The following is a 23,405-nucleotide window of genomic DNA, read 5'->3' on the forward strand; positions in this document are numbered from 1 at the left end:
GCCGAGTGCTGTCTTTTGTGCGCGCCCGGCTGGATCTGTAAAACTTTCCCGGTAATTGACGACCCCTTTTTTTTCTTGGATTAATTCAACGAGAATTTGTGACCGAAACCGAAGTCGAGGAGGAGTTTTATAACGTTATATTATTATTTTCCTCCTATACAGTACATCAAATTTTGAAATGTAAAATAATTATTAGAATGTAACTTAAGTGTCACGGTTTCCTTGAACGACCCAGTATCCACCATCCTAAGATTAATTCTAAATTTTGAAAAAAATATTTTTTGCAACATCGATTAAGTTTTGTTATCAAGTACCTAATGCAAATAGAAACGGCGATCAAATGTAATAGAACAATCAGCTTGTCTCTATACTTTTGTGTTAACAAGGAAATCGAAGCGAGTGAATGGCAGACGAGATGGACAAAACGTTGTCGACGGAAATGTCCCGAAAATTTCAAGCTGATACGAATGTCTGAAAGCAAAAAAGCAAGCCGGAGCACTCAGAGCGCAACTTTTCCATCGGCGTTCAGCCCGGGGGCGTAAAATCGTGAGGTCTGGGGCTCCCTTTGCTATCCGCGTATTCACGGCCCGAGGTCTGAGATTCTGGCCATCTGTCGAAAATCCTGATTTTACATTTTCCTTCTCCGCGTTGTAAGTAAATCGCAAATCATGGCTGCTACACGATCACACTTTTTGCTTCGATTCATGCAATACCTTTTTATATTTGTTAAATAAATTCTTTAAAGGACCTTTTCTTTAATTGTATCAAGGATACAATGTACTCTCTTAAAATGTATAATGTACAGAGGCATCTATAAACAGTACCTGTTATAAATACCCGAAAGAAGAACCAGTAGCCGATAATTAAAGGTGAAGCTGAACCTTTTTCAATTTCTCCGACATGCCACGCGATTCAATTTCACAGAAGCTCCCGGAACGTAGATTCTCGGACTTCGGGCTGTTCACGAGTCCTGGAGCGGCGGTCGCGAAATTTCTAGCAGCAGCACCGGCAATCGTGGGAATCGTTGTTCACGAAATTTTAACGAAAATCCTGGCAAGCTTTGTCCGTTGAAGCGAATGGTGGCTACGAAATGTCTGCGGCACCGTAGCCCCCCGAACTTCGGTAATCATACAGTCCGGTGCACCACAAAGCAAATCTACGCATAGCAATCTCCTTCTCGTGGAACACCTTTATTTGATAAGTCGAAATAACGGACGATAGCCTTATCAAATCACGACCGGCAATGTGCTTATCAACGATTCTTATCAACGTTACTAAGTTATTTTGAAATCTTTTGGATCTTGACCAACAAAGCGACGACTTAATGCTTTTTCTTAATTATCTGTGGGGGAGACCCACCTTGATTCATAAATTAACTTTTATTTATTTTGATTGATAAATGAGAATAATTAAGAGATTTATGAAAACATGATAAATGGTAATTTGTTTCTTATAGAACGTTTTTGTTGCGTTTATAGTGATACTGTTATATTGATATTACACTTAATTAGTCAATAAATTATGTATTATAATTTTATTTGATTTTATTCAGTTCATAAGTGATTGTATAGCTGTTGGATTTGAATTGCTCGAAGTATCATTTAATTTTGCTTTAATTAATTTTTTTAAATAATAACACTCCTGCAAGAAATGATTCTTATTAGCAATCTATATTTTTTATACTTTTTTTCGTGCAAAATAAATCAGTAAACACTGATTTCACGATAATATTTTTAGATCAGAAGTTGACTGTTATAGGCAACCGATATCAATGGGGTAGGTGAAATAAATCTGTTCTTAAACAAATGTAGATGAAGAGCTGGGAGGATTTCCGGAAGATGTCAAGATCGCCGCAACCACAATCACTCAGAATGTCTTCCTCGGTTACAGCGTTCATATATCCCATGAGAAACCCCTTTTTCTCTTACCACCGTGGATAGATTATTGGTACGGCGATAGAACTTAATTGACTAATACTTTGATTTTTGCCCACACGAACGTACTACTGAAACCGACATCCTACTTTTTCTTTCCACTAAGATTACTAAAATAATATAAGCAGAAAAAAAATTTTTCATGAAAGTGTTCACAAATATATTGACACAGATCTTGATAAAATAACGTTTATATTATTTAACATAATTATAAATTTGTTTAATCATAATGTCTCTGGCAAAACAATAACAGAAGCAATAGAAGTCTGTAATTACAAAACAGTAACTATCGCATTATGATACAATCAAAAACTGTATAAATATATTCCTGAAGTACTTAACATCTTTATTAGAGGCTCAATAGCTTCAGTACCTAAATAGAAATTACGTAAATTTTTTATTGTTATCGGTAGACATACACAGGTGCTCTATCCAATACGATAATATATTAGAATAAGTTCAGTGATGAATTTAGTACACCTGGAAAAAAAAGTTAATATAAAAGTTTTCTAGATCACCTGATCTTTCATTTAGAAAAATGATGGTCATTGATATGTTACTGTAGACAAATACATTATTTTTGCATCCCTAAGAGCTGCTTATTTACTAGCGTTTAATAAACGAACCGCGATTAACGCACAGTGATCAGCATAACAAAAAGGGATTAACATGGACTAAGCATTTAACAAGAAAATGAACATTAAATACGTCAAAATATCATGAGACTGGCTGGCATGGGGTTTGGACGGTTTAGTTGGCTTTGATCTTTGTACGTAACGGTGCTCAAAGTCTGTTGCAACGGTGAATTATACCCTCCAACTCCTGTCGCTTAACAACAAAGCGACCTGTTTCGTTTGGTACACGTTTCCTCTCTCGTTCCTCTTTCCCGTTCTGCGTCCGTCCCGTGAATTTCTATCATCCCTTTACGTACGTCCGAAAAAAAGACGAAAAACGAGTTAATGTCTCGCGGTTGAATCTAAAGCATTCTCATGCTTTATATCATTTACCATAGAACAAAGAGGACTACCGTGTAGTTAATAACGACACGATCGTCTAACGCGTTTTAATGCACTTTTGTTTCGACGTTTATTTCTAAGTAAATCCACTGCGATGAGAAGGGACATCATCAAGGTGTTCTGCGTTGATTTTAATGAAATTTACACATGTGATAGTTTCTTGGAAATTATTTGACTCGTATTTTTTTTTTATTGACAACAATCTATATCTAGGGGATGAAAACAGCTCTCAAAGTTAGATACGAAAAACACCTTTTTTTCAATATTTTAAATATTACTCCTTTTAGGAAAAAAAAAACCACTTATGTCATTGAAAAATACGCAATTTTCATTCAGGCGATTTTTTTCTAGAAGGAGCAATTTTTGAAATATTGAAGATAAAACTTAATAATAAAATTTTCCCGCGTAAATGTTTAGGCGCGAAGGGCCTCCGTCACTTCCAGCGCCATTTTATTTAACCTATAAATAAAATACTCTGTTGCAACCTAAGGGGAAAACGCCGGAAGAAACGCTAGATCATCGAAACCAGGGGGGAAACGATTCGCAAAATGTTCCAACGAAATTCTAGACTCGGATTGGGTCCGGGTTTAGGTCCACCCCCGCTTCTAACCACATATAAACGCTAAGGATAACCTAGAATTTCATACGCAAGATCTATAGAGCCTAGGCAATAACGTTTAGCGATAATTCTAGGGTAGCCCAGCCACGAGCCCTCGGGCTTTACAAATGACTTATGCTCGCTGAAGTTATTTGAACTCCTCGGTGCATCGGGTGGCACCGTGAATCGTCCTCAACGTCTTTGTCGATGCGCTGTGTAAATGTTAGCACACAAGACGTATGCGAATCTCGTCCTGTTGTCTCGCGGATGGAACGGCAGATCTTGTCTGGTAAAATTGAACGCGGACCTGTACTGTTTCAACGTGAAAAGGATATGTTAAAGCGCGCGAATGTTGAACCTTTTCCGATAATCATCTCTCGAGGCGTTTCAAACTTTCTTAATCATTTCACTGCTATGGACATATCATCCAATATAAAGTAGAAGTGTAATAGAAATCTTTGAAAAATACCTAATTTCCTAATGATTTCGGTGATAATTGTTTCTGTATCAACGTACCATTAGTTCTGGACTGGATTGAACTGTGAATGGACGCTTCGCAAATGCAACTGCTGTTAATTTTCCGCGTGATCGTAAATGGATGGATCAGAACTGCTTGGCTAACTACAGGGGCTGTTTGAGGCCTGGCAATAAAGATAATTGCAATTTAATCCAGGTACGGTCGACAGAGGGAGGCGAAGTATGACTAAGGAACACGATCTCTCGCGTTGGGCGAAGTTGATCAAACCATCGCGCATACATGCGACCATACAATAACAAACGTTATGGGGTGTACCGTAGAAACAAAGAGATATAGAAAGGGGATAACGAAAGTTCGCGAAAGAAAATCGATAAAGAGGTACACGGATGATAATAACAGGAATACAGAGAAAGGAAAAGAAAAATTTCGAGCTGGGAAGAGTTTGGAACGAAAGGAAAGAGGAGAATAGAGAAGGAGGGAAGAGAAGCGTGGGTAGGGAAAGAGAAACCGTTGGGATCCCCAGCCTCCTGGCGTAATTCTGCTGGATGACAAGACGGGGGGTTAGAGGACAGGTGCTACTGACGCCTTTGATCTCTTCCGCATTACACGCTGCGGAGTATCGCGCTCAAAAAAGGGAATTATCAAAATATTCTGGCTGGTTGCGCCCGTTCCAGCGGAAAGAACAACGATCGATACCCGCTTAGGGTCATATCAACCGTAACATTCTCTTTGTTCCCCTTCTGTTCGTAGCTTCGAATCAGTCTTTGCCATTCTTTTTACATATTCCACCTGTGTTATCGATATACCCTGCGATTCGCCTTAGACAATATTGCACAATCACGAAAGGAGCTCCGTTCCCTTTTCCTCCCAGCCAAAGGATGATTCAAAAGAAATGTTGAAATTTGAATTTTTCAATGAGTATTATTTTAAATAAACTGAAATCACCCAGTCAACTGTAACGATCCAATCGAATCACCGAGTTAAGAATAAAAGCGAAGGCAATAAATTTCGCTTAAGAAAAATTAATGTCAAATATAAGAACCCAGCAAGACTGCTGTAATTTCGTTCTTTTTTTCTTTTTCCTTTTACAATGTTGAGTTATGTTATTGACGCGAAACGGTGCGTCAGAATGGCCGGAACGAGGAGGTACGTGATTTACAGCTTGTCGCCAGCGAGCATAATCGTAACTATTTATTGAATATCGTTTATCATTGACAAGATCCTGTGTTTCTGGGTGTCGCGAAAAATGGGTGGCATCGTCGCGCGTTAAAACGACCGAAAATACCAGCTATTAAGCGTTACGTTCCGTCAATCGACGTCCGTACGTGCCAATTACGATCGGCGTAAGAAACGAATTATCGATACTCGAAGCGATGCTTGCAGGCGTTGGTACGCCCGAGGAGGTGAACGTCTACCAACAGATAATCAGCACATGTCGTTCCCGTGGCTGTCGGGCAAAAACTAAGCGGCGAGATTCCCAATGGACACCGAAAGCTGTTGACGACAAATCGAGGGTTAAAATACTATCGGTAAATAGTGACTGGAACGAGGGGGACGATGCGTATCAGATGGCACAAGGGGGATTATAACCCTAATTTCGGCTATCCGCGTGACACTCTACTTTAAATGAAGTAGCCTCGTCTCTTCCAGGCCGGGAAATAATCAATCCTTGCTCTCTCGAGGAGGCCCGAGGATCGCTCGTTATCGAATTCCGTGATTGCTCGATCTCGTTCTGTGATCGATACAACTGTCGATCGACGTGGAAAGATTAAAACGTGACGTAAGTTACGTTTTCTCATTAACGATCGAAGGTACGCGTGGAATAGTCCATCACTCATGATTTTTAATTAAGTAAAAAATAAAGTGTAATGGAGTTTACAACATTGTAGTGAGATTCACAGAAAATTATTATTTTATAAATTAAGAAACGAAGTACATATATCCTGTATACACATTAATCACAGCAATTATATTTGAGTGCAATTGTCTCAAATAATCTGATTCAATTAATCACGATTCAGAAAAAAACGTAAATCTGGAAAAATTCAGGAAATTGAGTTGCAATCTGAAGTGTATTAAAAAAGTAAATATAGCGCGTATCATCGATATCGAATCAATCATTGTAATTAATTAATTTCATACTCTCCAATCCTATCTTTCCAGAATCTTATATTATCTTGATTCTTATCAGACTTTTCTTCGTCCATTCAGAATAACAGGTGTCATGTAAAAAGAAGCACGGCTAGAATTTGTTAAAATGAATCTTCTATTCAAACGATTCGTTTTCATAACTATTGTTATTTCCGTGCCGACTAATTTACTCTATTTTTGTTAATCCGTGGTAATAACACGTCGCTGATTAGACAAAATCACCGTGACCGTGATCACGGCAACAGTGGTTAAAGTTATTTCCACCTTGACCGAAAGTCCTCCATAAATCACGTCTCGTGGACGTCCAAAATTCTTCTGCAATCTCGCAAAGCGTTTTCAGAGGAACCGCGAGACCGTCTAAGCCCCACGATGGTGCATTCCTCCAAAATGACCCCTTACACCTTAACTTGCTTAGAAATCATTACACTCAACTTTGTTAGTTCCCAATAAAAGCTTACGATGAAATATCATATTTCTTACCATGGATGGTTAAAATTTTATTTAAAATTCGCCCATTGCTCACCGTAACTCAAAACCCTATCGCTGCTTTTCGATAAAATTACTCTTTCCCAATGGAACTTTCAAGCGTATCGTGTTCATAGGCCATCCATCCAGAAAAAGAGCAACAATCATTCGGTTGCAGAGTGGTACCTTCCGTGACCGAAGTGGACGACAGACACGCTTGATCGTGGGAGAAAAAACGAAGGATCCGTGGCCGGATCGGGTGAGTTTTGTCTGGTGTACTCGTTGCATACCGCATAGCCCAGAAAGATAATTATAGTTTCTCGATCGACGTAAAAGTTTCCGAGATTTCAGCTTCGAAGCTGAGCTAGCCACTTTCTGCGTCGCAGAAAAGTATCGTTATGGGGCACGAGTGTGGGTGAGAAGGCTGCCCCTGCCTTCGAAAAGGGAGGAGGGGATGCTGGGGGCCAAAGTGAAGGGTTCGCCGAAGAAAGATTAGCAGACCGGCCGAGACTTTCGTGTTTCTCGGATCCACGAACCCGTAGATCATGATAATTGTGAGAACAATTCATCAGGTAAATTTCACGCTAAGCGGTCCTCGATTCGTCCGCGCGTACCGACGATCCACCAGGCCCGGTCCATTAATCACGATTGTCGGACGGTCTCGTCGGAACGACGTGTGCGAACTGCGCCCCTCGTCTCGATCGAAGACATTCCTGTCACAGGTTACGTAATGTCATTCTGTTGTATAGAATACCTACAAATATCCTTTTGTCTTATCGATATTCAAGCCCTTGATGTTCATTATTGACGTGGTAGAAAAATAATGGATTCGAAGGATCAACACTTGCGTGTGCTGCGAATTTGATGGAGATCCTGGAGGTCCCGTGAAGAATTTCGTCGAGGATTTCGGTTCGAAGGTCGGGGAGAAGATTTGAGAATACGGTGCTGTTGAAGAAATTAATGGAACGTAGAACATAAGTGTGATTTGAAGATAAATTTTATACCGTTGTATTATAAATTTGTTAATTTTTAAAATTGTCTGCATGAAATTTAGGAAGGCGTTTATTTATCAGAATCGTCATTAATTTTATCTTCTTTTATTTTTTTTTAACATAATTTAACAAAAATTTTACTTTGATATATATTTTTTCATATATGTTCCATATTATCCTACACTAATAACTCATGTAATATTTAAAAATGAAATTCGTTCTTTGTTTTGGAATTCATGAGTTGAAATGATCATAGTACAGTTTATCGCCTTAAATGATTCGTGACATCAATCCAACAGCCAATATATTTTCTCGACAATTTGTGATTCACGGTCTACCGGCAGCACGAAGGCAATAAACGGAGAAAAATGAATTGTTGTTAGTCGAATGGCCCGTAAGCAGACTAATATACTCGAAAGTGATCCTTGAATTCTTGTAACGCGAGAGGCTGTTCGCGCGTTGACGTCTTCTTCGCGTTCAAGTGCTCAATTTGCCGGCACTTTCTACGGGTGCTCGTGGTTGAAATCACTTACCAGCTATAAACGGAGAACAACCGGACGGTTAATACGTGTTTGCACTAATAATAGGTCCTCCGTAAACACAGGGTACCATCTACGCTAGTAATTATTACCGTATTCTGTGTAGTAAGTCTACTCGGCTACACTCTACGGATCCTTCATCGATGAAGTTGCATCATTGCAATCTCAAAATCATAGCCGCGATAACCACCATCGCGTTATCACGGACAACTGATACAAAAGACGATATCTGAAGATTCACGATTCTGGTTCTACCTAACTTTTTCTCGATTGTACATTATATCTCGAGACACTGATTCGATAATTATCACTACTTTGTATTTTATTAAGAATATTTTATAAATTGGAATTTATCAACTCTTGAAATCACAATTTATATTTTGCTTGAGAGACTGATAGCAAATGAATTTTCAAAATGCAACATTTGTCGTAATTTCATCATCCACACCTTATGTAACATTTTGGTTCTATAAATTCGTGAATAATAATTTAATCTATATAACCTGACGAAAGTGTGAGGGACAGAATACAGTGTTTAAATAAAGCCCAGATTTATATTTTTAGGAACAAACCTTGATTAAGAAGATCCCAAGATTTGATTTCAAATAATAATGTAACAGATGACCTATCTATTGAGATAATAAAAAAAAGAAGACATTTACTTTCTTATCACCTTGGGAAATTAAAAGTACCTTGTACATGGTATTTTATGCAATAATTATTCAAAAAATTTCCCTCCCTGCTGATCTCCGCCCTCGTTCAATCTTTCTCACCCCGTATCGCACAATCGCTCTCGTTACATACCCGGCAACTCTTAATTGCGCAAAAACGCGGTGGAAAGGTACGTACCTTTAAACTCCTACGCGAAAAAACGACCGCTGGTCGTCGAGGGAACAATACGATACCAATATCTGCTTCTCTCGGCGGAACAAAACGCGACGAAGTCCCGTAGGGTCGTGGGAGAAACGCGAACGAAAACGCCCGGGTCTGCCGATTTAGTTCGGTTTAAATGTAACCCTAAAAGTCCAGAAGAGGCAGCGGCCAGAAGAATGTATAATTACGAGGCATAAAAATAACCATCGCCCACTCGAAAGCACTCTTTCTGCCCTGTGTCCAACCACGTTCCACGAGTTTCGGGTCGTCGCACCCACAACTCGCAGATTCCCATCGATCTCCGAACGCCACCGCTTCAACCGAAGACGTTCGGCAATTTTTCGAGGGTGATTACCGGCAGCGAGCCTCGCCTGACCCGACGCGCTGTAAAAATGTTGCTTGTAAGTATAAGGCAGAATAGTCGGTGGACAGCGAACAAGTCGAAGAAACTCGAACGCGTTCCTTTCTTTCGGGGAATTTCAACGCGAGTCGGGGGTGGAGAGCGATTCACCTGCTCTTCAACTGGCAATCTTCGAAATGGTTCCTCTGCGTGACGCTCGCGGCTCTCTTTTACACGTTTTTCTTTTATTTTTTTACAAATGTGACCGATAAACCGAGCATGCACCATGGACACTACCTCCAAGGTAATTTCCTTTCTAGAAACGCAGATATTTTCGAAAGTTGTAACAATTACGCTGCGAGGGGTAGTCAGAGGTGAAACCACCGTGAGAAAAATGGACATGAATCGATGGAAACAGAGATCTGGATTTGATAATAGTTCCCTTTTATTCGAATAAATTTTGTAGAATAATAAGAATTATATGTAAAGACAATTTTTCTGCTGAAAATCGCGAACAGAATAAGTTAAAAAAGCAGAGAGTAGTGAAAATTCTTCGTAATTGTCGTTCGATGGGAACCGGAAACGCGATGGAGAGCGAGGGAATTGTTCGGTTCACCATCTGTCATTTCGGATTGTTAACTCGGTTATAGCGTACGCATATCAAATCGTTCACGACGTACCTTAGCACGAAATGGGCAGCGCGGTAATGCGATTTGGATATATGGAGAGTCCTGTGGGATATTACCAGCACAGAGCTTTCTCCCCTGTGATACGACAAATGATATGCATATGTAAATACGGTGACCGAGCATTACGAATCGGCCTAACGTCGGTAAATCTGATTTGCAAACCATACGACGAATATTCTGGGACATACGCCATTACTGCTCGCTATCATATACATTTGAAAATTATTCTTAACTTTGTAATAGCAAGAAAATTTTTTTCGGTTGCAAGAAATTATAAGTAATTTAAAGAAAGTATCTTTCAATTAAAAATCTCAATTACCTTGATTTTTTTGCATAATTTGTTTAATTAATAGCAGGATTTTGAATTTGTCAAAAATCAAAGGTACCTTTGATTTCAAATGTACATACATATTACTCAATCATCTGATGAAATATTTGAATAACAAAATTGTATTACATTATACAGAGAAATATATTATTTATTATTTTATATTATTCAAATATTTAACAACTGAATTTCGAATTTATTTGCAGACATCGTTATCTTCATATAAACATGTTTGATATTTTATTTGGTATAATTATTTATTTTGAAATAAAGCAGCCAACTCTCTAGGTGAATATCAGACATTTTTATTATCTGGTAGATTGAAAAGAGCGATTAAACCTGATATTTATCAATTGACAAACAGGTGTACATTCCTGACCCAGGCATTTCGTTTCATGATGAAATAAACAAATTACTACTAATACATTCACGCCCTAAAATGTGATTTAAATTAAGGAAGTTTCCAACGTAGAAGGTACCAAGATAATGTCATTCATTAATTACTGATAAAACAAAGAAAAAGATACCATTTTTAGCAGCTTTCTAGTTCTGTGTCATATAATTTCCAGTTATAAACGTAAAGACCCACCCCTAACACCCCAAAAGCGAGGAATTATTGAGCGAGTATTATATCTTGCTCGTAAAGAAGGAAAATCTACGAGCAAATCCTTGGAGGAAGAAAAATATACCATTCTCAGAATCGATCCAATGACCTCGAAACAACAAGCGGAAATAGGTCCAAGGGAGTTCGGTTTTATCTCACGGTCTTTGCTTCTATCAGCAGTGCTCGGATGATCCTGTTAACAGGATCAAGACTCGCGGCCGACGAAGGGTTCTTGTTATTCGCAATCGCCTTCTATTCTGATCCTTAGGGACGCAAAATCCCCCATGAATGCCAGGAGAATTAGTAGGAACGCCTGGGTATATTCATTTGCAGAATACACAATGAACGAAATTGCTCGCCACCATTGTTCTTATTAGCACTACCCCAGACTGATTGTTAACGCTACACGTCTATCAAAATTACATGTTTTTCAACTTTTGCTCATTCGATAAAGCATAATCTCGGCGTCGAGACCGGATCTCATTCAATTGTAACTTGATTATCAATAAATCTACTGCGCAGAAATATGTATACAACCATTTAATTTCGACGAACCGATTTCGTGTATTATTTTCAAATCAGTTCTTAAATTCCAGACAATGACGAGAGTGTACGATTAGAAAATAGATGTAAAAGATTGTGTCATGATACGAAACATTGACGTTGTTGTAATTCCCGAAACTGAATCTTTTCAAAATATCAACGTACTCGGTGACTATGCTACCTGTAAGAAACTGGTAGACTTCCAACCCTTATTCCTCCCAGACTACACCCTTACCCTCGTACTAATGATTTACAAACATCGTCTGATGGCTTGTTCCGCCCATTACAAAGTTTTTGTTAAGCGTGTTGTACGAAACAGAATTCTTAGAAAATTGTAACAAGTCGAGGTGAAGATATTATTAGTTAAAATTTTTAAATTTACATAAGTTATATAAGGAGGAACAATTTGTAGTAAATTAAATGGTAATTTTATCTTTAACTTTACTTTACTCCACAATATTTTATTATTTGAATAAATAACTAAGGAAATAGGTGACGTTGAAAATTTATATTATGAAAAATTTCAGGGATTAATTGATTTTTATAAAAAGTATGAAGAATTAATTATTTTCATTACTTTTGATTTTGATAATTCTAATATATTAAATGGTAGTATCTACTATACGTTTATCGCAGACGTCATAGAAAGAAACAAACCTTATAAAAGAAAATAAATATCGTAAGCTTTGACGTGTTAATTAAATACCATTCGAGTAGTTGTTAATACTTATCTTAATTAAATAATGACGGGAAACGTTTCATAAGAGGCGATACTTAAAAGATTATATTAGTAATTGAAAATCTATGGATTGGCGTGCGTTATCAATTGAAATCTTCACATATAAAAATTAAATATCTTGTTAATCCTTATCGATGAGATTTGCGGCTTCTGTAAGTATATAAAGAGATTCGTACTGCTTTCATCATCTAGTTAACCCTTTCTCGTCATCATGCAAGCTCTGAGCATCCCTCTTCTGGTCTGTCTCGCTGCTGTCGCATTTGGTAAGTACTAATAATTAAAAAAAGAAAGTTTTGAAAAAGAAAATTTGACTTTACTTTTAAATCAAATTAAGGTCTGATGATGAGAGTTGTTAATTAAGACCTTCTATTTCTTTTATTCTATTTTCTATCATTAAATCTATATTTAAAAAAATATTTTTTTGAAATTTCCGATTCGTAATTTTGAAATTTAATAAATTCTCTTCCAACGCAGGGTTCCCTGAAACCCAAATCGTCGGTGGCCGAGATGCGTCCCCCGGAATGTTCCCATACCAAGTTTCCCTTAGACAAAATGGAAGACACTTCTGTGGTGGATCTATCATCAGCAACCGACACATCCTTACTGCCGCACATTGCGTCCAAGGGTACATAACAGCGCAAGTTAACAACGAAAGAGTTGATGATTAATATCTCTGTGTTAACAAAATGCTTTTGTTCCATAGATTGAATAACCCAAAGATCGTTTCTATCCACGCTGGAACGAACCAATTGAATTCTGCTGGAACAACCTACGGAGTGGAAAGAATCGTCGCTCATTCCGGGTACAACGCAAATTCTCTCGTCAATGACGTAGCTCTGATTCGCGTCGACAGAAACATCGCCTTCAACAACTTGGTCAAAGCTGTTAAATTGGCCTCAAGCGGCTCTTACGATGGATCCAACAGTGTTTTGTCCGGATGGGGATTACTCCGAGTAAGTGTCACATTCTGATTACTTTAATGTAAAACGTTGACTGGAAGTTATTGACAATCATCACTGAGAATTTAAATATGAGCTGAGGAAAAGAATAATTCTAAAAATCATTCACGTTGAATTAGTATTGAAATAAAATGGTAACTGGAAGGTTTAATGTCAATTTCTTTATACAGGCTGGGGGCTCTCTACCGAACAACCTGCAATACATCAATTTGCGCATTCATAATCTGGCACAATGTAAACAGGTCCACAGAAATGTGGTAGATTCTCACATCTGTACTTTCACCAAATACGGCGAAGGAGCTTGCAACGTAAGTAGAAGTGTCTCATTTTTCAAATACAACAAAATTCAGCATCATTCCGCTCGAGTTCACTTTGGAAATTTAAACTCTATCTACATTAAATACCGCCAAATTAATTGAATCTGAAAACTGCATTTTTTCGCCATCTACTGGCAGCTATGAATCTTGCAGTTTCCAAATGTGCCATCGGAAGGCACAGAAATTGAAGGTACTTAACCGGTAGTAGAGGACGCCACCATTCAATTCCGATCTGTATCAATAATTTAAAATAACAAAGAAAAGAAATTGATTCCTAATCCTGCTATAATTATATAATTTTACTATAATGTTTGTATTTCTTTTTATTTGAATAGAAACTTAATTTTGAGACACATTCCTAGAAAGAGAAATTAGGAATTAATTAAAAATTTAGAATTTCTTTGTACAAAAAGAGAAATAATATTGCAATTTGCATATGTAACTTAACGATTATATTTCTTCTTGTTTCAGGGTGACTCTGGCGGTCCCCTCGTTGTCAACGGTGTGCAAGTCGGTGTTGTATCCTTTGGAATACCTTGCGGTGTTGGAAAACCAGATGTCTACACAAGAGTATCCTCTTTCGGATCCTGGATCAGGCAACAACAGACCTACCTTCAATACGGCGGAGAACAACCTGCGGAAACCATCTACATTGCTTAAACCTACGATTGATGAACTTTTCACAATCGGCATTAAAATTTGACAATAAAGGATTCTTACATAACGATAATAATTAATGAAGACGAATTGGCTGTTGTTTATTTATATTCAAAATTAAAATGTAATACTAAAAATAAAGAATATATACACTAACCGAATTGAGGAACCTCTTTTTTCTTGTAAAACCTCTTGTAAAATAAAAGAATAATACAAATTAAATAAATTGTAATAAAATAATAGATTCGAGTGAAGGTAGGTCATTATGGTGGCGGTTAAGCGGAACGTCTTGGTGACAGCACTGGAACCTTGTTGTCAAAAGTCAACGGTTTGTCCTAGAGGGGGGTCAAATTTAGTCAGTATGTTCGCGACCTTCGAGAAGTACGGATCGAACTCTCAATCACATACCGGTACGGGTTCCCAACCAAGATGTTCATGCATGTGGTCACCCATGTGTTTCCTATGGTGTTTCCCATGCATTTTGGAATATTTATACGGATTTCTTACTGTGTTTAATGGTGTAGACATTCTCGTGTTATTTTGCATGTGCATTGGGATATTTGCAAAATTATAATTGTTTGCATGAATAAATTTGAACACGTTAATTATAATACAAATATTAAGAAAAAATGTATATCGTTCAAGAATCGTGATTATTGCGTTACAGAAGGGTGCTTTGACCAAACTGAGGGTGTCATTTCTGTGACAAGCTGTTGATCACTTATGGGTCAATCAGGAATCAATCATAAGTCAAACACTGGGAGACGTTGCGAGCGCAGTGGTATAAGTCAACGATAGGTGAGTCGCATGCGCATACTTTATCATGTCGTAGGACGAATGGTCCGAAACGACACGGGGTTTGGTTGAAATTTTTATAATTTCAGCGAGCATAGTAACTCACGAATATCACTATATCATTTTATACAATGGTAATCGTGCAAATTGCTTTTCTGTGTTTTATTTGCTTTTCTGTTTCAGAATTTTATTGTTTAAATTGTTACTGATATTGCAATATTAATTATGTTGTCTATTTCAGGATTTTATTGTTCAAATCGTTACTGATAATGCAATGATAATTATGTTGTTTATTTCAGGATTTTATTGTTTAATTGGTTGCTGAAATTGCAATGTTAGTTAATTTTTTCTGTTTTGGCATTCTATCGCTTAAATTGGTTTCTTAATTCGTGGTATCAGGGCAGGCCACTACCATAGCCACCTCCACGTGGTGTGACGTGGTAATTGATATTCGTTTTATAAAAATTTTCCGGAAAATAATCTTTAGAAAACAATATCGAACTCGGTGCTACGAAACTTTGTTCATTTTCGAACATGTTCCTTCGCAATAATTTCTATTTGGAGCAAAGACTACCTTCACTTCCTTTTCATAATGCATTTCTTTTACATTTTATAATATACACTTAATATATTAACAATCACACTCAGATATTTTAACCCTTTAACTGGAGAGTTAACTTACCAAACAATTGGAATGTATTTCTGTCAAATGTTATCTGACGAGTTGACTCGTTAAAAGCCCAGTTACAATAAATTAACAAATGTAACATAGCACAATTTATATTTAATTTGAAAAGAGAAAATACATTTGGATTAATATCGCATTTAATCCTTATCAGCAACAAAGTTGTCACTTAGGAAGGTATCGTAATCGTTGGTTTAAGCAATGTAAATTGCGTCCGCTGGTGCTTCACCAACTTCTCCATTCTGAACGTAGGTTTGTTGTTCGTTAATCCAGGAAATGAAAGAAGACACTCTTGTGTATACGTCGGGGTATCCAATACCGCAAGGTCTTCCAAAAGATACGATACCAATTTGTACACCGTTGGAAACCAGAGGACCACCAGAGTCACCCTAAAAATGCAAAAATATAATTATTAGAATCATAGAACCTTAGAATCTGCAAATCTGAGAATTAAAAAATTTTTAGACATTAGAACATTAGAATATTAAAGTATTCAAATTTTACAATTTTTATAATTTTAAAATGTTAAAATCCGAGGATTTTAGATTGATAGAGGGATAAATTTGGCTTTCATATAAGGAAATTTTGTATTTTTCTAAGATTTGGAAATAGAATAATTTTACTTACATTGCACGCTCCTTCGCCGTATTTGGTGAAAGTGCAAATATGAGAATCTTTCACTTGTATGTGTACCTTCTTGCACCTTGCCTGGCTTTCAACAAGCAGATCTATGTATTGTAATTTGTTTGGAAGATTTCCATTCGCCTGTACGAACAAATTGAAAAAAATTATTATAGATCATTTTTCAAACTCCCACAGAAGTGTCGTACGTATTTAAAAAAGCAATAATATTGTCTTCTGATACATTAATGATCCATTGTGACAATCAACAAGTCATTGAAATAAATTAGAATGTGACGCTTACTTGAAGCGTTCCCCATCCGGACAGAATGCAGGGTGATCCTTCGTAGGTGTTGCTTCCTTTAGCCAATGGAATTGTTTTGACCAAATCGTTGAAGACAATGTTTCTGTCAACGCGAATCAAAGCTACGTCGTTGGCGACGGTTAGCATGTTAAATTTACGATGAGCGATGATTTTCTCCGATGTGTAAGAGTCTCCGGCAGAACTCAAAAGATTCGTTGCAGTATGGACAGTGATGGCTTTTGGATTATTTTCGCTGTCAAGAAAAGTAGTTTCATGATACACAGGCACTGATCATTAAATATCTTCATATCATTCTTCTTGTTACGAAAGATTCCAATAGAATAGAGAAATGACAGATAAAATACTATATAAATGATGGAATAATTGTTCATTGTTATGAAGTAAGAAAAAATTGTGTAGATAAAAATTAATAAGATATTGATAAAAGATCACTGATGTAACTAAGTAATTGGCTTTGTGAAACATACTTTCGGACACAGTGAGCTGCAGTGAGGATCCATCGAGAATTGATGATGGATCCACCGCAGAAATGATTTCCACCTTTCCTGAGAGATACTTGGTAAGGAAACATGCCGGTTGGTGCATCTTTGCCACCGACAATTTGGGGTTCGGGGAACCCTGCATTGACAAAATCAGAATTATTACTTTTACCATAAAGGCACGCAAATTTATTAAACTTCAAAATTAAAAATTAGGAATTCTGAAGGTTTAAACAGAGTTTTGACCGTCACAGAAATGAATAGTATTAGCATATCAATTGATAGCAAACGGTAATTGCAATTAAACTTAAGGCTACAAATGTTCATTTTCAAAGTGAAAAATTTCAAGATATTTCTTCTTAAGACTGTCAGTACGTACCATATGCGATGGCAAGGAGGCAGAGTAGAAGAGGAACGCTTAGAGCTTGCATGTTTCCAAATGATCGGTAACTCACTAATGAGAACTGTGCTGATCTCTTTATATACGTATCGAAAGCGCAAATCAGGTTGATAAGGATAAAAAGTATATTCAATTTCGATGTGTGAAAATCTCAACTGATAAGGTATAGCAATTCATTAAGTTTTTAATCAAGAATATCTCTTGAGTATCGGCTTTTATGAAAGATTCCCTATCAGTTGTTTCATTATATTAGGATATTAATAGACACTCGATTTGCGCCTAAAATGGATATTTAATTAATACATTTAAGCTTATAATATTTGTTTTCTCTATCATGTTACCGATAAATCTAATATACCGCAGATACAAAGAATCTTGAGTACAAATCGAAAATGAATAAATCTAATGATTCATACAGCAATAAGCTAATCTAAATAAAATTTCTTATACTAATTACATAAATTCTGAAATTTTTTTATTTGTAATACTAATTGTTATCAGCAAAGCTTATAACAAAATGAAAATATACATATATAGTTTTCCTTTAATCATCCTCAACTGTGTTAATTACAATTAAAAATAAAATTTGAATGTATCGTATAGAAAAATTTTGATGTTTCATCAATTATAACATCGATTTTCATATCATAACACAATCTTGAACAACCTTTTTTTTTGATCAGACGTACTCGATCACATTATCATCTGTAAATTTCGATTAGAATTTAAAAATTACCTCCAAAGTTCACATAATTTTTACATCCTTCACATATGATATTATACTTATCTTTTCACCTAACACAAAGGCAAGTCTCCTGTCTTTGCTGATTCAGATATCACTTGTCTTTTACGTTTATTGTTAATACGTACTATATCTTTGCGAAATAAAAATTGCAATTAATGCAACAATTGCTTTGTGCATTAATGACAAAGAAGAGATACCGAGTACAAAAGGTGGTTGAAATCTACGTGATTTCGTCTACATGCCTTTATAATGATTGAACATTATTCATCAAATTCTGTTTATTTTATATCATTAGGTAATTATAACTAACCATTGCAATTAATGCTGTCATTGTTTCATCCAAAAACAGATCCGAAATTTCCTATCGTGAAGTGTAGCATGTATAAGAATGATTAGATTAGGGTTAAGATTGATTTAAAAGATAAAGAGTAATATTTGAACAAAAAACAGATAACGTATGTGATCGACAGACTTGATATTACATTTTAGTCTGATCGAACATTAGATTTGCATATCTTTTAGTAAAAGTTCCTTAAATGTCAAAACGTTTATCAATGTTATCTCTGAGATATTAATGTCTATGTCGAAGATTTATTAATAAAGATTTAAAAGTATAAGATGTAAAGATTTATTTACCAACATTAGCGTTTTGAAAATATTTCTAATTGATGAGAAATCGTAAACGAGATCCTGGCATTTCTTTCGCGTACGTCGAGGTAATCAGACGTATCGAGAGAGTCGTTCTGTATACTGTACATAGTACAGAGGTACGAGTAGTCTACGTATTATATTATTTTGCATCAATTATTGAATTCGATTGAATTCGAATTCGAATTTCTTTTATTTGTTGCAGACATTTGGTAGTAGTTGGTATTAATTTGAAGAATTGGTAACGTTTTGATTTATTCTAATTAATTACTAATAGTTATTATTAATATATCTAGGATTATAATAAGGATATAATATAAGGATTATAATAATCCTTTTTAGTTTGTTACAGGAAATATTTTGGTAAGAACAGCATAATCAACAGTTCCATTACATATATTCGTTTATATCCCTTCAGAATATTACATAGGCAGGTTGTAAGTTTATGATTAGGTAGGACAATTTTGTCTTAATTTTGCCTCGGTTTGTGTAGAGTGACAGGTGTCATATGTGAATGATACCTAATTTTGTAGTCTAGTTAATGTTCCGGGACGATAATCTATTCGAGTGCGTCTGATTAGAAATAAGTTATCAAAGATTGTGTCATAACATAAAACATCGATGTTGTAATTAATGAACCACAGTCTCGAGACTTGTTTCGACCATTATAAAATATCGATCGAGCACAGTGGCGGTTTCACAATATAATCAAACTTTAATTCTTTTTTTAATTGCAATTCGCATAATCAAAAATCCTTAAAGAGAAATTGTGTACACTTTATAACATAATGTTATAATAAATAATTAAGAGAATTAATATCGTAAAAGAAATATCCTTTTGACGTAATAATTAATTTAGTATCATAGTAAAGCAATCGATAGAAGACGTTTCATGGAAATGAATACTTGAAACATTATATTCTTGATTAAAAATCAATGGTCGTGAAATGAATTATCAGCATTTTCTTGGAAAAATCAAGTACTTTATTTATCTAATTACGTAATTTTCACATTTACGACACCTAAGTATATAAAGCGATCAGCCCAAGAATTTTCAACAGTTGATTACTGTGTTTTCTTCAACATGGGAGCTTTAAGTGTTCCTCTTCTGCTTTGCCTTATTGCCGTCACATATGGTATTGTACTCTTTCCATTTCAAATGAAACTTTCAAAGTTTCGAATCTTTAGATTCGAAGTTTAATAATAAATTTGTGTGCCTCCCGCAGGCTTCCCCGAAACTAAAATTGTCGGTGGCAAAGATGCCCCAGTGGGAATGTTTCCTTACCAAGTGTCAATCAGGAGGAGAGGAGTCCATTTGTGTGGTGGATCCATTATCAATTCTCGATATATCCTTACGGCAGCACAGTGTGCTCAAGGGTACGTTTTACGTGCAACAAAAACGTTAGCAATAGTGGCGGCTAGTAAGAATTTATAGTGATGGGGCTGTAGCAATTTTGAATTGAAAAAATTACTTCATTATTAAAAAACCTAACAGTAATTATTTTTGAAATATTATCGTTTAAAACGGAAGCTTTCCTTTTATACCGAAGGGTACAAACTCTACAGCCCTCGCGGAGCCACCACTGATTAACAGTAAAGGAGTTATCGATTAATACCTCTATCTCAAGAAATTTCGTTTTTTCGATAGATTGGGTGATATAAGGAATATTTCCATTAATGCTGGAACAGTTCTTTTTAATGGGACTGGAGTATCGTACGAAATTGACAGAGTTGTAGTTCATCGTAACTACACCGTGGCGACTAATACGAACGACATAGCTTTGATTCGAGTCAATAGAAACATTCTTTTCAATAATCTGATCAAACCGATCCCATTAGCTAATGGCAATTACTCTTACGAAGGAGCGTCTTGTTTTTTAACCGGGTGGGGAAAGCTTTCAGTAAGTATAGCTTTCTAATTACTTTAAATTAACCCTTTGCCGTGTAATATTGAGTTATACTCGTAACGAAACTTAGTCTTTAGCTAACACTTTTAGTATGGTTGAATTTTTAGTTTAATTCTATTTCAAGAATCGTTGAATACCATGAATGCACTATATTTGAATTTTCTCTATTTTTTTCAAAATTCAAGCAACGAATAGTTAACTCTGACTGACGCAACTATAAAAAAATCATAGGAGAAGGAGTTAAAGTAAAATTTAATTTGAATTTGTTTATACAGCTAGGCGGAAGTAATCCAAGAGTCTTGCAGTATGTAAATCTGACTGTGGAAAATCAGTGGAGATGTAAACAGAAATTCTCAAATGTGATAAATTCTCATATCTGTACTTCCAGTAATTACGGTAAAGGAGCATGCGTTGTAAGTAAAATTATTCTATTTTGCGCGGAATAATATTCAACTACTGCTGTGATCATCTTTTGTCATAATCTTCTTTAGTACTACTTTGTTGCAAGTACAGTACGCATTCGCTTCGGCGTGCATTAAACGCGCGGGCATTTAGCGAACGCCTTTTGTATCAATTTTGCAGTTCACGATAACACCATCAGAGAATACAAAGTTAAAGTAATCAGTAGCTCCGCGTTTTAATAACAGATGGTAGTAAAACCCAGACGGCAATAATTTTTTATTATAAAAATATATTTGAAACATTTTATAATCTACACTGCAAAATTATCTATCGACAGATCGCAATTGATATAATAGATAAAATTAAGATAAAGAATAATTAAATAAAAAGTTAGATAGTCAAGAATGCGTGACACCGGTTATTAATTATCTCATTAAAAAAGGAGCGATAAAAAGTGTTTACAGAATATAAAAGATTAATATATCGAGCGATGTACATTTCTGGCTCGTCGTACATTTGTCGTAGCAATATTGCTATAATTAGAGAGAAAGAGAATGACATAACGATGGCCTGACTCTTTTATCAATTTAAGATTTTTAAATTTCATCGTTCAAATATTTAAAAATTGTAAATTTTAATATTCTAATATGCCAATATTCTACTATTTCAATATTCTAATATCCCAATATTCTAATATGTATTAGAATATTCCAATATATATTATTCTAATATTCTAATAGGGTGACAACGGTAGTCCTCTGGTTTCTAACGGTGTACAAATTGGTATCGCATCCTTTGGAAGACCTTGCGCTGGTGGATACCCTGACGTGTACACCAGGGTGTCCTCTTTCGACTTCTGGATTAAGCAACAACAATTTAACATGCGCAAAGGAGAAGTTGATGAACCACCAGCAGACGCAATTTACATTGCTTAAATCAATAATTATGACACTTTGTTAACTGGCTATAAAGTTTGACAATGCAAATATTCTTATAATAATTCTTATAATAAAACTGTTATTAAGAGTAACAAGTCTGTTGCTCACAAACATCAATTGTTTCATTAAATCGAATATGTACCTTCCCAAATATCCCAGTGTCCCAAAATAACTTTACAACTGGAAAACATCTTATCTTATCTTATATATATAAAAAGCAAAGACATCCGTCCGTATCACTTTTCAACTTGATATGTACTAGGAAGGTCTCGCTTAGTCTAGCTCAAAACCACTGCGTTTGTGCGGCTAAGTGGTCGGAGTCAAAAGTTACAGAGGTTTCAGTTTTTCTATAGAAAGTCTGTTGGTTGCACATTTTAGCTCCAGGGTCCCTGACACACCGGATGCCATTATGACGATATGCAAACTCAGGTAAGTATACTACGATATTTTCTTCTAGGTTTTCAAGTATACCCAGCTCACAGGTAAGAAGAAATAAGTTTAGGTATATTCTTATATTTCCTTCTTTCTAACGTTTTATACTCTTTCTAGGTCTAATCTTTCACTGTTATATGTCATATTCATCACTATCTTGCAATTACTATTTCGCGATTTGTTTGGTTTTTAGGTCTTATATTTCCCTATTTCCGGTCAAATCCATCGCTATCCTGTACTCACTAATTCGCGATTTGATTGTTTATCTAAGTCTTATATTTCGTTAGATCTGGTCATATCTATCACTACCTGAATTCCCTGGTTCACAATTTGTTCGTTTTTAGGTCTTATATTTCACTTGTCGGTATAATTGTCGCGTACTTTATCGGCGTCAACAATTGCGATGCAATACGCGTAATTTTTGCGCAATAGCCACACTTTCATTAATTAATATATAAAGAACACTAATTTAATGGGCGAAACTTCCCTGTAATAGTCTTACACTTCAGTCACTGCCTCGAGCCAACAGGCATTATGCCTCATAGGAGGCACTTTGGTATTCGAGAAAGAACAAAATTTTCTCAAATAAATAGTTAGTCGCTAAAGCGAGTGGGTTGTCAAAATAATTAATTATAACTTACAAGGAGAACTACCCAAGTGTTACACTCACTTATTAATGAAACTTTGCCAGCTTGTAGAGCTCGTCGAGCTGAACACGCCTATACCCCGTTTTGTGGGCAGACGACTAATTGTTTAAAAGATATTAATAATTAAAGTTAGTTACTACTTACATTGAGGAGTATGAC

At 36.0% G+C, this 23,405-nt stretch overlaps 3 protein-coding genes across 3 annotated transcripts; 2 read left to right on the top strand and 1 right to left on the bottom strand.

Moving 5' to 3' along the window:
• The first annotated feature begins 12,409 nt into the window (after positions 1-12,409).
• On the top strand, positions 12,410-14,383 carry LOC117600009 (chymotrypsin-1-like). The gene is made up of 5 exons (XM_034314920.2): positions 12,410-12,552; positions 12,764-12,914; positions 12,993-13,242; positions 13,419-13,556; positions 14,037-14,383. Exons 1-5 carry the CDS (start codon positions 12,501-12,503, stop codon positions 14,223-14,225), a joined length of 780 nt encoding a protein of 259 aa, XP_034170811.1. The 5' UTR covers positions 12,410-12,500; the 3' UTR covers positions 14,226-14,383.
• Positions 14,384-15,781: 1,398 nt separating this feature from the next.
• LOC117600007 (chymotrypsin-1-like) lies at positions 15,782-17,652 on the bottom strand. Its single transcript, XM_034314918.2, has 5 exons — positions 17,507-17,652; positions 17,116-17,266; positions 16,628-16,880; positions 16,330-16,467; positions 15,782-16,091 (listed from the first exon to the last, which is right to left on the bottom strand). Exons 1-5 carry the CDS (start codon positions 17,556-17,558, stop codon positions 15,897-15,899), a joined length of 789 nt encoding a protein of 262 aa, XP_034170809.1. The 5' UTR covers positions 17,559-17,652; the 3' UTR covers positions 15,782-15,896.
• A 1,476-nt stretch (positions 17,653-19,128) lies between these two features.
• Positions 19,129-22,240, top strand: LOC117600008 (chymotrypsin-1-like). Its single transcript, XM_034314919.2, has 5 exons — positions 19,129-20,056; positions 20,147-20,297; positions 20,569-20,821; positions 21,103-21,240; positions 21,970-22,240. The coding sequence occupies exons 1-5, from the start codon at positions 20,005-20,007 to the stop codon at positions 22,162-22,164; spliced, it is 789 nt and encodes a 262-aa protein (XP_034170810.2). The 5' UTR covers positions 19,129-20,004; the 3' UTR covers positions 22,165-22,240.
• The last annotated feature ends 1,165 nt before the right edge of the window (positions 22,241-23,405 follow it).

This window comes from Osmia lignaria, chromosome 15 (genome assembly GCF_051020975.1).
Source record: "Osmia lignaria lignaria isolate PbOS001 chromosome 15, iyOsmLign1, whole genome shotgun sequence".
Lineage (NCBI taxonomy): Eukaryota > Metazoa > Arthropoda > Insecta > Hymenoptera > Megachilidae > Osmia > Osmia lignaria.